The sequence below is a fragment of the Aquarana catesbeiana genome, linkage group LG05 (genome assembly GCF_042186555.1).
Source record: "Aquarana catesbeiana isolate 2022-GZ linkage group LG05, ASM4218655v1, whole genome shotgun sequence".
Classification (NCBI taxonomy): Eukaryota; Metazoa; Chordata; class Amphibia; order Anura; family Ranidae; genus Aquarana; species Aquarana catesbeiana.
In genome coordinates, this window is record NC_133328.1 from 252956392 (window position 1) to 252971386 (window position 14995).

Sequence of the window (14995 nt, forward strand, 5' to 3'; positions counted from 1 at the left end):
AGGTGACAAATCCATATCACTTTTTGACACGCGTGTGCTGTTGCAATGTACTCTACTTCAGTTGAAGGTAGAGCGATGGTTACCTGCTTTCGACTAGACCAACCTATGGTTTCTTCCCCATACTGGAAGATGAATCCACTTGTGGATTTGCGGTCTGTGCAGTCCCTGGCCCAATTAGCATCCACATATCCGACCAGTTTTGTATTTGATGTTGTTGGTAACCGTAACTGCATCTGAATTGCTCCTTCTAAGGTTCTGCATCACTCTTTTTACTGCGTTCCAGTCACACTGACAGGGAGCTGAGACTTCCCTGCATAGTGTGCCCATTGCTGCGGCTATGTTTGATCTTGTCACAGTGGCAACATATATAGCAGCTGATTGCTCTGCGATAAATGTCATTGTTGGGTAGCAAGTTTTATGCTTCATTGCTCTTTTAATAGCCTGGTTCCATAGGAGTTTAAACTTCCTTTGCATCTTGCACATGGAATTGTTCCAAGATTACAGAGATTTTCTGAGTTTGGGTGAGAAGGTGACTTCCATTTTCTTCCCTCTCTATTTGGTTTCCCAAATGGTAGCTAATGTTCCCTAGCTGTTTGATTTCAATGTTTTTTTCAGCTTGTGAACTATCTAATTGTAATCCCCTTCTTGTTCAAAACAGGTTGTAATGTCATCAACATAGATAAGGATGTATATTCATCTGTGGTTTTGATTCCTGGAGTAGAGACAGGGGTCTGCTTTACTTAAAAATCCATCTCTAGTATGTACTTCGTTCACTTTCTCATTCCACATTCTTGCAGATTGCTTAAGACCGTAGATGGTCTTCTGATGTTTACACACAAGGTTATCTCTTTGCTCAAACCCTGGTGGTTGCTCCCTGTAGAGGTCTTCCTTAATGTCTTCATAGAGGAAAGCAGTTTTAGCATCTAGGTGTTTCACTTTCATGCACTTTCCGGCTGCAACACTAAGAAGCGCTCTGATGGTGGAGTGTTTTACGACCGCAACTAATGTTTTATCGTAATCTTCACCGAATTTCTGGGGATAACCCTTGGCAAATAATCTGGCTTTGTATTCGTGGATATTCCCTTCTGCGTCTGACTTTACTTCGAAAGTCCACTTACTTCCTATAGTTTTGCGATTAGGAGGGAGCTCTGTGAGTGTCCAGATTTTATTTTTTGAAGTGACTTTAATTCTTCTAAAATAAGATGAAAAGTCCGTGCTTAGGTCTAAAGGGCAATAGGTGTGCAGCCTACCCTGCTAGGTCCCCAAAAGGAGACTAGAGTGTGAATAAAAATAAAATTAAGAGTAATATGGCGCTACCTATATAAGATAAACAAACTTCTTCTTCTGCTGCCTTTCTCTATTGGCTTCACGTTTTGGTAGTTTTTCTATGTCTTCCCAGGATGTTGGTTCAAGTATGGTGTGTGTTTTGACAGTGTATGACAGCTTGCGGGGTGGTATCTCCTTTGTAGTCCGAGTGGATCTTCTGACTTTAGGTAGTTCAGTAGGATCTGGTGGGGAACTTGATTTAGGCACTGTGAGTTCCACCTTTTGTTCTGACTCCTGCACAGGTTCGCTTTGGTCGACCTTTTTCTTCTGGTTTGCTTGGCATATTCACGTCACAGCTTTCAGGGATCGGTGTTTCTGGTGATGGGCTCTCATCAAAATATGACTTATTGTCACTTTGTCAGTCTTTGGGTGTAGGATTCTGTAACCCTTAGTTTTCTCTGTGACCATGAGCTTATATCAGAACTGTTCAACAGACACTGCTGAACAAAATAAATATGTGAAGTAAAATACTCAAGCGCTGAAATGGATAAAAACTATGTGAGTAAAAGTGTGTCAAAGTGCTTGAAAAAAGTATTAAAATAAAAATAGGATGTGTATAAAATGTATAAATACTCAGGTGATGGGGTGAAAAAAACAAGGATAAAAGAAGGGATTAAGCTGCAATCAAAAGTGAATCAGGCACCTTATAAGAAATTAATATAAACATATATTGATGAGTGCTAATCAATAATACCTTGTGTAAAAATAATAATAAAGATATCACAAAACACACTATTGTAATAAGTGTATCAGTATCAAACAATTAGCTCCTAAGTGAACAATACCAATTGGTCTTTGGTGGATAAAGATTATGTAGATAATTAATAATTAAATGATTAAATAGCCACTAAAAAACAGAAAAGGATATGGCCTATTTACATAGCAAAAAATTCCCAGATAAGATAGTCTCTGCAAGGAGCAATCATCATCCATTAAAATGCACAGTCATTAATACACACATCGTGACGGTATAGAACTAACTTGTAAATGTCACTAATCATCAGTCAGCACTGTTGAAGGATGCCAGAGTGTCACTGGTTATAGATAGGGATAGGTGATGAGTTTTACACAGATGGGATCATGTAAGAAAGGGAGACATAATAGATCATTGCGCAGAGATCAAGTAAAAATTGCAGCCAGGAGTAATACAAAATCCGGTACACTAACATATCCCAGTTTGTATTCAGGCATGGAAAGAGAAAACAGTCAGCCGCTACGAGTGCAGCTCCTCCAAAAGCCGCTGCTGCTGTGTCAGATCTCGTAACAGCAGTGCTTGTCACTAACTCCTCCCACGCGTTACGTCAAATATTCTACTGGTCATGTACTTTCAGAAAATATATGGTCTTTTACAGTCTCTGAAAGCTGTAAGTGAAAAATTAAAACCTCCAAAGTTTTTAGAGACATTTTTGGGTACGTTAGAGTTTCACCCAGGGCTTTTTTTCAGCGGGAACATGGGGGAACGCAGTTCCAGCAACTCCAGCGCTAAATGTATGTAATAGCATGGGGTGTGGGGTGTGCTGGAGGGTCTATTGATATTGGCTGCTGGGGGATCTATTGTCACTGGTGGGCATCTGATTTTGTGTGAGCGTCTATTGTTGCTGATGGGGAATCTATTGTTGCTGGGGGGGGTCTTATGTTGCTGGAAGGGATCTACTGTTGAAGGAGAGGTCTATTTTTACTGGCTGCTGGAGGATCCATTGATGCTGGCTGGTGGGAGATCTGTTGTTGCTGCTGGGGGGCGTCTAATGTTGCTTGGGTGGATATTTTGTTACTGGGTGTGATATTTTGTTGTGGGTGGTTCACTGTTGCTGCAGGGAATCTATTGTTGTTGGGGTGGAGTCCATTGTTGCTGCAGCCAGCAACAATAGAATCCCAGCAATAGATCCCCACACAATAGACTCCCCTATTGTTGTGTGGGGATCTATTGCTGGGATTCTATTGTTGCTGGCTGCAGGGGGTGTATTTTACTGCTTTTCTTTTTACCATTAACATGTTCCATACAAATGATTTAGCACCACAAAATGATACTGTATTCTCTAAAAGGGGCAGTACTGGTAGGTGGGTAAGGGGTGGAATCAAGGGACGGTGGGTAGGGGGCAGAGACGAGGGGTGACTCAGACAGGGGGGAATTCCTGCACCTATTCTCAGAGAAAAAAAGCCCTGGTTTCACCATTTTGCAAAAAGGCGCAATTTTAAAATGTACAAATATTTATTAACTCCATACAGGTTGAGCTTTTATATTTAGTAGGGATTTAGCAGGGATTTTGTAAAATTAGCTGTGTTTATCTGCTAATAATGGTTTTAGTGTATTTTTTTTAATATATTGTTTTGATAAACATTTGCGCAAATATTGCAGGGCCTTTAAAAAAAATCAGTAGCCCATTCTTTTTATTCTACAGGTCATGTGCTTTCAGAAAATATATGGTTTGAGGGGTCTTTACAAATTCTTAAAGCTGTAAGGGAAAAATTAAAACTTCAGATTTTTAGAGAAATTTAGATACTGTATTTATTGGCGTATAACACTCACTTTTTCACCATGAAAATTGGGTGCAAATGGCGTGTGCGTGTTATACGCCAATACTTCAATTTTAGCTGCCTCGGAGGGGACAGGGAGGGGGGTAGGGCGAGTGCCGTCAGATTACATATAGTGAGAAACTCCTGTTTACTTGGTGGCCTCTGTAATAGGAAGTCCCGTCTCCTGGGCCGTCATTGGACCACTGTTCTGTCTATCATAGGAGATTCTCACTGTATGTAATCTGTCTGCGTTCGTCCCACCCCCTCCCTGTCCCCTCTAGGCTGCAGATGGGCATCGATCAGGCTGCACTGATGGCAATGGTGAGGCTGTGGCATTGATGTGGCACTTGTGAGGCTGCAGATGGGCATTGATCAGGCTGCATTGATGGCAATGGTGAGGCTGCAGATGGGCACTGACCCTTATTTTGCTTCAAAGTTCCTTATTTAAAATTTTAGTTTTTTTTCTGAAACTTCCCTCTTAAAATGAATGTGCGTGTTATACGCCGATAAATACGGGTATTTACACTTTTGCGTCTGTTCGCTTTTCATGCAAAGCGGAACCTGTCAGCTTTGCATCGGGCTTGGACACTAACAGATCCACATCTGGTCTGCCCCATTGTCGAGAAACATCCTTGAACACCTCCAGGTAGATGGTCCACTCCTCTGTCAACAACTGCTAATGACTGAGAAAATCGGTCATTACTCCGTGTCTGCATTTGGCTGGTCGTTTTTATATGGTTGCATCTGTGAAGTTTATACTACACCCCTGCATTTTGGCCTAATCCTGCAGCTGACAAACTGTCCTTTCACTGGTCAATATTTATGCAACTGTATCAACCAACATTTAAGTTTCATTTTGATGGATTTGTATTACTAATGCACTATTGCACTTGTTTCTGTTGATAGGTTCTCGAATCTGGAGTGGCAACCAATACAAATAAAATTTATGAGACTTCAACACAGGTATGTGTTCATAAGTCCACTTAAGGACTCATTCACATGTTTAGATTATGAAGAACTAAGCAATGCTCATATTACAGTCTTATAGCATTTATGATGTGTTTTCATTGTGTTTATAAAGCATTGAAAAAGATTCAAGTATGCTTGATAAATGACCATGTAAGGGCTCATTCATATGTGGGTTGATTACTGTATTAACAACAAAGCAATGCTCCTAAAACAAGCATTTATGATGTGTTTGACATGTTTTCGTTGTCTTTATGAGACATTGAAAAAGCTTCAAAATTGCTTGAAAAGCCCATGTACAGTATAGCTCAGTTTTCTAGTAGGTGATGTAGAGGAAATTATATACTTTGAGGCCTAGTTAGGTTGTGGTGTGATAGCAGGCATTTTTGTGAATTCTCTGCAAGATGGATTCATATACTTCTCTTTGACACTTGGCCCGGCTCAGCTCCGCTGTAACAAATAGCTTTGCCACTGGCAATAATGTTTACAACATGCTGCAATAGAGTAAATAGAGTATAAATCTGAACTATAAACCAGGTATGCCCAGGTATGAAAGGACACAGTGCCAACAGGTATATACCATGGTGGGTTAGATTACAACAATCCAAAGGGAGTCACAAACCAACTATGAGCCTATCATGCAACCTCCATCCCTGTTGGAAAAAAGGTTGGGACTTTAAATGAAGTATGCATGAGAGGACTCCTGTATTGCAGCATGTTTTGTGGTGTGCATCGAGGGACTCCAGTGCTGCCTTTTGCCTGCATTTCCGGGAGCTGCAATACTCTCAGGTGCCTTTCCCATTCCCCCATTGGTCACTCAGTCTGGGTGCGGGGATGTGGGCGGTCATTTCCTTAACGCATCGGCACCAAGCACCCGCCCCATACATCCGATGCCTGACAGCGTTGGTATGCCGGGACGAGCTACATCATCTTGGCTGACCAATTGGGGGTGTATCGTCTGGCCTCAAGTGAGCGGCGGCAGCCGCCTTGATCCAGACATCCCTTCCTCATGTCATGCCAGCGTGCCGCTGGTTGGGTCAGCTAGATAAAACTGGGAACACTCACCTTGCACATTGGCTGTAGGCTATCCTTGCTATCAACACACATTCACTGGGCTTCATTGTTTTCTAAGGTAACTAATTTACCACATCACTTCACTCACTTGTCTTCACTTTGAGCACTAGCCTACACACCTATCTTGGTATGTCTTCATACATACATGTCAACACTTTTCACTTGGACCTTCTGTCCACTTGGGTTGAGTGTTTTTATTAGAGGTCGACCGATATATCGGCCGGCCGATATATCGGCCGATATTTGGCTTTTTTTACTTAATCGGCATCGGCCGATTGTGCTGATAAAAAAGCCGATTATAACTTCAGCGGGACTTGCAAATGACTTCTGTAATAGAAGTCAATTGCAAGATGTTTGAAGTTTGTTTTCTCTCCTCCTCTGGGCAGCCTGCCAAATCTGATAAGAAGATACATTTGTATCTCTTCGGGTTCTTTTTATCAATAGACTGAACTCCGTGGAGAAGTTTTCAGTTTAACCATTTAAAGACTAAATCTTTTTTGACATTTGTTGCTTACAAGTAAAAATCCTGTATTTTCTGCTAGAAAATCACTTAGAACCCCCAAACATTATATATATTTTTTTAGCAGAGACCCTAGGGAATAAAATAGCGGTTGTTGCAATATTTTATGTCACACGGTATTTGCGCAGCGGTCTTTCAAACGCAATTTTTTTTTTAAAAATACACTAATTAAAAAAAAAATAAAACAGTAAAGTTAGCCCATTTTTTTTTTTTCGTCCAAAAGTTTTGATTACCTGTTTTTGTGTATTTAATATTTAAGATATAGTTTTTTTTTAATCTAAATTCTACATACAAGTGAACTGATTGGAGGTTTGTTTTGTTCAATAAATGTTTAAATGTAAAAAATTTTCTGTATCACTTATTACTTAAGGCTGCTTTCACACTGGAGCGGGCATGCGTTGACGGTAAAACGCTGTTAGTTTTAGCGGCGCTTTACCGTCATTTTAGCGGCGCTATTCGGCTGTTAGCGGGGCGCTTATAACCCAGCTAGCGGCCGAGGAAGGGGTTAAATGCGCCCCTGAAGTGCTGCTGCCAAAACGTTATGCAGATGCTTCGGCAGCGGTGCGCATTCATTTTAATGCGCAGGAGTGGTGGAGCAGCGGTATACACCGCTCCAAAGATGCCGCTTGCAGGACTTTTTTTTTACATCCTGCCAGCGCATCGCCTCAGTGTGAAAGCACTCGGGATATCACACTGAGACTGGAGGGGAGCCGTTTTACTGGCACTTTACAGGCGCTATTTTTAGCCTAAAAAAATGCCCCAGTGTGAAAGGGGTCTAACTGTTAGATTTTATGAGATGAAGGGGGAAAAAAAAAAAAAAAAAAAAAATCGGCCTAATATATCGGCCCAAAAAAATCGGCATCATATATCGGCCATCGGCCACCGCGATTTCTAAATATCGGCATCGGCATCGGCCAGAGAAAAACCCATATCGGTCGACCTCTAGTTTTTATTCACATTTAACCCACTTGGGCCTTAATAATTTTACTCATGATTCAATGTAGATTGGAGCCCCCGTTCTCACCTGCCATTTGGACACATACTCTTCTGGAAAATCACACCTATGTTCTCTGTTCTCCTACTGGCCCCACCTCAGCTCCCAGTTGCAGACAAGCACAGCGGCCCATGCGCTCGAGCTTACATACCCTCACAGGCTGTAAATGAGTAAGTTATATAGAAATGGATACCTTCATCTCTATTTTACTGTCTCCCATTTTTGGGTCTCATGCCAAAACTTATATGCTATGCCTATGTCCTTCTGTAGATTTAATCTATTACGCATCCGCCCCTGAAGATTGGCAACCATGCCATGAAACGCGTCGGACTTACACAGATGCAATATGTTTCATTCTCAGGACCAAACCTTGGGTTTAATGATTCAATTTGTGAGAGGATTTTCTAACAATGCCATGAATAGTCGTTCTACAACGTTTATAGTTTTTTACATCATGCTTTTTATATGTTTACTATTTTGTATGTACTTTATTTTTTTAATTCTTTATTTTGTTTTAATAAATATACACCATTATACAACAAAGAGAACATAATAAAATATTACTTCTCATATTCTCACCATTTACCTTAAGACCTTACCACCCCTATACCCCTATCTTGCAGAAACCACTAAAGGAAGATATTTAAACTATTTATTTTCCCATCCTTATCCCCTTTCTCGTTATCTAGTGATCTCTTCAATGCATCTCCACTTTTTTTAAACTCAAGCCACATTTCCCATTTATCTTTGCGTTCTATCCCTTCTGCCAGTTCTACGCCCTTATCTAGACTCTGTAAATTATATATTTCATTGACTGAAAAAATCCAATCCCTAATTTTAGGGCTCTCCACTTCCTGCCATTTTTTCGGTATTTGCCCCTTTTGCAGCGTTTAACATGATGGGAATAATAGATGTTTTATATTGTCTAAGTGGACTGTCTGTCCCATGGAACAAACATATCCACGGGTCTTCCGGAATTGCTTTGTTGGTAATAAACCTTAAAAACTGTAAGACTTCCTTCCAGAATTCCTTAATGATGGAGCACTCCCACCATATGTGTGCCATTGTTCCTGGAACCTTACACCCTCTCCAGCACTCGGCGGACTTTCCCGATTGAAATTTACTAACCTTATCAGGTGTAGCATACCACCTTGCCAGGCACTTATAGTTTGTCTCTGTGTGTTTTTGACAAACACATCCATATTACACTGTCTTATCATTGAGTCCTCTCATGCATACCTCATTTAAAGTCCCAACTTTTTTCTATATGTACCCAATTAGGGATGGAGATGTATGTTCACATATTTCTCATGTAAAGGCCCGAAACCCCTTTCTTTCTAAATTTACTGGTACAACTAGTGCGACTCGCAGGCAAAAAAGAGCCTGCTTCAATCGCTACCAAAAAAACTGTAAGCGTTCGCAGGGATCAGGCCTGACTCTGTGAACACTGCAGTTGTGTTTTGTAAGTGACAGTGATTGATACTACACTTGAGTAGGGATGAGCCGAACACCCCCTGGTTTGGTTCGCACCAGAACCTGCGAACGGACCGAAATTTCGCGCAAACTTTAGAACCCCGTTAAAGTCTATGGGACTCGAACGTTCGAAATCAAAAGTGCTAATTTTAAAGGCTAATATGCAAGTTATTGTCCTAAAAAGGGTTTGGGGACCCAGGTCTTGCCCCAGGGGACATGTATCAATGCAAAAAGAAAGTTTTAAAAACGGCCGTTTTTTTGGAAGCAGTGATTTTAATGATGCCTAAAGTGAAAAAAAAAAAAGAAAGTGAAATATTCCTTTAAATATTGTACCTGGGGGTCTATAGTATGCCTGTTAAGTGGCATGTGTTTCCAGTGTTTAGAACAGTCCCTGCACAAAATGACATTTCTAAAGGAAAAAAGGTCATTCAAAACTGCTTGTGCCTTTAATGTAATGTCTGGTCCTGGCAATATGGATGAAAATCATTGAAAAAAATGGCATGGGTACCCCCCCCCCCCCCCCCCCAGCCCATTACCAGCCCCTTTGGGTCTTGTATGGATATTAAGGGGAACCCCACACCCAAATTAAAAAAAAGGAAAGGCGTGGGGCCCCCAGGCCCTATATATTCTGAACAGCAGTATACAGGCGGTGCAAACAAGACAGGGACTGTAGGTTTGTTGTTAAATAGAATATGTCTGTAATTTTGAACTGGTACATTTTTAAAGTGTAGCTCCAGCCAAAAAATCTATTTTTAAGCTTTTTGGAAAACATAGGGAAGGGTTATCACCCCTGTAACATTTGTTTTGCTGTCTGTGCACCTCTTCAGAAGATTTCACCTCACTTTCTGTCCCAATGACAAATGTTTTTTGAAAATTTGGGGTTTTTAGTGAAACAAGGATTGGTGATAAAAGCATCAGTGGAGAGGAGACACGGTTTTCCCATATTAACTCTTACAGGAAAGAATTTCCCTTCCTAGGGGTAGATTTCATCTCACTTCCTGTTGTCTCCTTCCGTTTGCAAGTAGGAGTCGTTTGTAAGTTGGATGTTTGAAAGTAGGGGCCTGCCCTATATTCTCTGCAGAAATTGGGGCCTTGGGTGTTGGTATTGCCAAAACACTGTAAGCCCTCACAGTTAATCTTGGTGGGCGCTGGAACGCCCTGCTGTGAACTATTATATCAAGAATTGTAATTACATGCACCTGTTGAACACGGGCGGAAAAATTGGGCCTACACTGCAACCCCCAACAGATACTCTAGTTGGAGCCCAGGAATGAGCCCTGCTGTAAATTATTGCATTAAAAATAGTAATTACACGCCCCTGTTAAACAGGGGCTAAAAAATTGGGCCTTAGCCACTGGTGGCGGCGCCCAAAACCAAAAATGTTTTTACAAGCTATCAGCATGATCATTGAGGAAGAGGATAGTCACTCAGCATAACAGGATAGTCACTCAGCATCAGCATAGGCAGTCTTGAAGGGATCTGACATTTAAAAAAAAATTATTCGGTTACATTAGCTAGCATCAGGTGCTTGGTAGCTGGTGATGATCCAAGACTGATTCATTTTTATCAAGGTCAGTTGATCGAGTCGGTGGACAGGCGTACCCTGTGATCAGTTACAAAGCCTCCAGCAGCACTGAATGTGCATTCCGAAAGAACACTGGATGCAGGACAGGCCAGTAGCTCAATTGCATACTGTGCAAGCTCTGGCCAGTGATCCATCCTCAAGACACAGTAACCCAGAGTATTTTCATTGGGAAAGGTGTCAAAGTCTGATTTTGTCCCTAGGTATTCCTGCACCATGTAAAACAGACGCTGGCGATGGTTGCTGGAACCGATCATACCTTGGGGCTGCGGATTAAAAAATTGTCTGAACGCATCGGTCAGACGGCCACCTTCTCCCCTGCACCCCCTTTTACTGACCGAAGCCTCAGCAACACGTTGTCCAGGAACAGGAATTTGTAACCTCCCAGTCTCTGGGAACGCATTGCACAGACCTTTCTGCAAGGTCTCCCGAAGATGTTTCATCCTCTGCTCCCTCTGCGAGGGCAAGATAAGGTCCGCAACCTTACCCTTGTGTAGTGGATCAAGGAGGGTTGCCAGCCAGTAATGATCCCTCTCCTTGATACCACGAATACGAGGATCCTTCCGCAGGCTTTGCAGGATCAGGGAGGCCATGCAGCATAGGTTTGCTGAGGCATTCGGTCCAGAGTCCTCTGGGTCACTAAGGACGACATGATCCGCAGCCACCTCCTCCCAGCCACGTACAAGTCCATGGGTTTCTTCAGACTGTAAATGATCCCTTGAAGACTGCTGCTGATGCTGAGTGCTAGGCCCCACCTCCATGCTGACACAATCCTCCTCCTCCTACTCCTCGTCCTCTTCCTGTGTGATCGGCGGGCACACAGGAACACTGTTTGGATAAAGGTGGCCTTGAGAGGTAAGGAAGTCCTCTTCCTGCCTCTGTTCTGCCTCAAGTGCCCTGTCCATTATTCCACACAGCGTGTGCTCCAACAGGTGGACAAGAGGGACAGTGTCATTGATGCATGCAATGTCACTGCTCATCATCCTCGTGGCCTCCTCAAATGGTGACAGGACAGTGCATGCATCCCTGATCATGACCCACGTGGGGAAAAAAAACAAGCTCCCCTGACCCTGTCCTGGTGCCATAGTCGCATAGGTACTCATTGATGGCCCTCTGCTGCATGTGCAGCCGCTGCAGCATGGCCAACGTGGAGTTCCACCGGGTGAGCATCTCACAGATTGGGCAGGTTAAATTCCTTTTGGAGGTCAGCCAGCCGAGCAATGGCATTATATGACCGGCGGAAATGCACACAGACTTTCCTGGCCTGCCTCAGGACATCCTGTAAGCCTGGGTACCTGCCCAAGAACCGCTGCACCACCAAGATAAGGACGTGAGCCAAACAGGGCACATGGGTCAGTTGTCCCTGTCGGAGGGCGGAGAGGAGGTTGGTGCCATTGTCACAAACCACCATTCCTGGCTTAAGCTGGCGTGGCGTCCACCACCTCTGAACCTGCCCCTGCAGAGCTGACAGAATCTTTTTTTCTGTGTGGCTCCTGTCCCCCAAGCACACCAGCTCAAGCACCACATGGCATCTTTTTGCCTGAGTGCTTGCGTAGCCCCTTGAACGCCTAAGGAGCACCGCTGGTCCCGAGGACAAATCAGCACAGGAAGAGGCCATTGAGGAAGAAGAGGAGGAAGGGGTGGAGGATTGAGGTGTGTCAGAATCACCACTAATAGAATTTTGGAGGCGTGGTGGCGGAACAACCTCCAACACTACTGCACCCTGTCCTGCAGTGCGTGGTGAAAGATAGGTAACGTCCCTGTCCATGCCTGCTGGACCATGAGTCAGCGGTAATATGCACCTTACCGCTGACCGCCCTGTCCAGCAAGGCCAAGACATTGCCTTCCACATGCCGGTAGAGAGATGTATTCGCCTTCTGTGAGAAAAAGTGGCGTTTGGGAACCTGCCACTGAGGAATCGCACATTCCACAAACTCACGGAGGGGGGCAAAGTCTACCAACTGAAAAGGCAGCAGTTGAAGTGCTAGCAATTTAGCCAAGCTAGCATTCAACCCCTGGGCATGTGGATGGCTGGGAGCGAACTTCTTTCGGCGGTGCAGCAGCTGGGGCAGGGAAATTTGCCTGGTACAATCTGACATCGGTGTACCGATAGCAGATTGCCCGCAGATACTTGGCTGTGACACACCTAATTCTACACCTTCATTCCTCTGTGCAGTTTTCAGAGAGGACTGAAGGTATAGTGGGGTTTTGGATCCCAGCTGATGAGGAGCAAGGAGAGGTCCGCTTTGTTCTTTGGTGTGGGTCTTTTAGTTACGCTTGCCAATGAACTGCATGGCAGGTCGACCTATATCTGGTCAAGCATGTGGTGCCCAAGTGGGTGATGTTTTGACCACACGAGATACGCTTGAGACATGTGTTGCAAATAGCAGCAGTGCGATCTGATGCACTCGTCTCAAAACAGGCCCACACCAAAGAACTTTTGGAATAACGTGCAGAGATAGTAGCATCCTGCACATGCGGAGCTCTGCGGTGTGATGCCGCCGGTGAGCTGCCCTTAAGCTGGCCCCTGGAGGGTATCCTGCCTTGTTGGAGATGTGTCTTCCTCTCTCCTATCAGGCACCCACGTGGAGTCAGTGATTTCCTCATCATCCCCTCCCTCCTCATCACCGGAGCAAACCTGGCAGTATGCTACAGCTGGGGGAACATGACTGCCAGATTGCTGTCCTTCTTGGGCACCCCCTCTCTCTGGGCTCACGTTACTGCCTTCCTCTAGCTGGGGACCATCATCGGAGCCTTCAATGACTGATGCCATTGAGCCGAGGGAAGAGGCCGCGCTGGCAGCTGCTTTGCCAGACAAAGTACCCTGAGCCTGGGTGAGAGAGGATGAGGACGGCTTGGTCATCCACTCTACCAAGTGTTCGGCATGTTGAGGCTCAACACGGTCAGCTGCCCAAAAAAAAGGACAAGCGTGTCCCACGGCTACGTGCTGATGAGGATGCACTGTGTCCACGACCAGCACTGTTGCCTCTAGACACAGAGCCTGCTTGACCTTTTTTATTGGCTTGTGACTGTCTGCCTCTCCTTGTTGGCCTTCCAGACATACATTGGGGCAAAAAAGTATTTAATAAAAAATACTAAATAATAAAAAGATGAGAGAGGCCTGTAATTGTCATCATAGGTGTACCTCAACTATGAGAGACAAAATGTGGAAACAAATCCAGATAATTGCATTGTCTGATTTTTGAAAGCATTTATTTTCAAATTATGGTGGACAATAAGTATTTGGTCACCTACAAACAAGCAAGATTTCTGGCTCTCACAGACCTGTATCTTCTTCTTTAAGAGGCTCCTCTGTCCTCCACTCATTACCTGTATTATTGGCACCTGTTTCAACTTGTTACAAGTATAAAAGACACCTGTCCACAACCTCAAACAGTCACACTCCAAACTCCACTATGGTGAAGACCAAAGAGCTGTCGAAGGACACCAGAAACAAAATTGTAGACCTGCACCAGGCTGGGAAGACTGAATCTACAATAGGCAAGCAGCTTGGTATGAAGAAATCAACTGTGGGAGTAATGATTAGAAATTGGAAGACATACAAGACCACTGATAATCTCCCTCGATCTGGGGCTCCATGCAAGATCTCACCCCGTGGGCTCAAAATGATCACAAGAACGGTGAGCAAAAATCCCAGAACCACACGGGGGGGCCTAGTGAATGACCTGCAGAGAGCTGGGACCAATGTAACAAAGGCTACCATCAGTAACACACTACGCCGTCAGGGACTCAGATCCTGCAGTGCCAGACGTGTCCCCCTGCTTTACCTATGATGACAATTGCAGGCCTCTCTCATCTTTTTAAGTGGGAGAACTTGCACAATTGGTGACTGACTAAATACTTTTTTGCCCTACTGTACTAATGGCCTGCAGTGAGATGTAGCTGCACAAAGCTGGGATGTATATGTATATATATATATATATATATATATATATATATATATATATATATATATATATATATATATATATATATATATATATATATATATATATATATACTGATTATACTGCAGCTAGCAGAATCAACTGCCTGCCTGTAGTATTATTAGTACGAGAACACCAGCAATTGTCTTCAGGTAGCTTTAGGTGTACACTGTGCAAAGGACACAGTACACTAACTGTAAATACTGCAGCTGCCTGCCTGTGGTAATAATAGGATCAGAAGAACACCAGCAATTGTCTTCAGGTAGCATTAGGTGCACACTGTGCAAAGGACACAGTACACTAACTGTAAATACGCCTGCCTGTCAATATATTAGGAAGAGAATAACAGGAACGGATCTAGCTAAACTGAATACAGTGTGTGTGTATGTATATATGTGTGTATTATTTTTATATATATATACACACACACACACAACACCTAGGATGCATATATATACACAATACACTGTAAGTGCAGCTAACTGACTCGCCTGCCTACTCTATCTAACTTAAATCAAATGACACTGTCTCTCTGTCTATCTCTCTCCTCCACCTCAACGCACTACACAAGGCCGCCACGCAGGCGGCCTTATATAGTG

General features: G+C 43.6%; 1 protein-coding gene across 1 annotated transcript in view; it reads left to right on the plus strand.

The window, feature by feature from the left end:
* The window catches only part of LOC141144737 (uncharacterized), a 397412-nt gene that overhangs the window by 186717 nt on the left and 195700 nt on the right, over positions 1-14995 (plus strand). The window contains exon 5 of the mRNA XM_073630709.1: positions 4747-4803. Coding sequence (XP_073486810.1) covers positions 4747-4803 — 57 coding nt within the window. The remainder of the gene's footprint in view (positions 1-4746; positions 4804-14995) is intronic.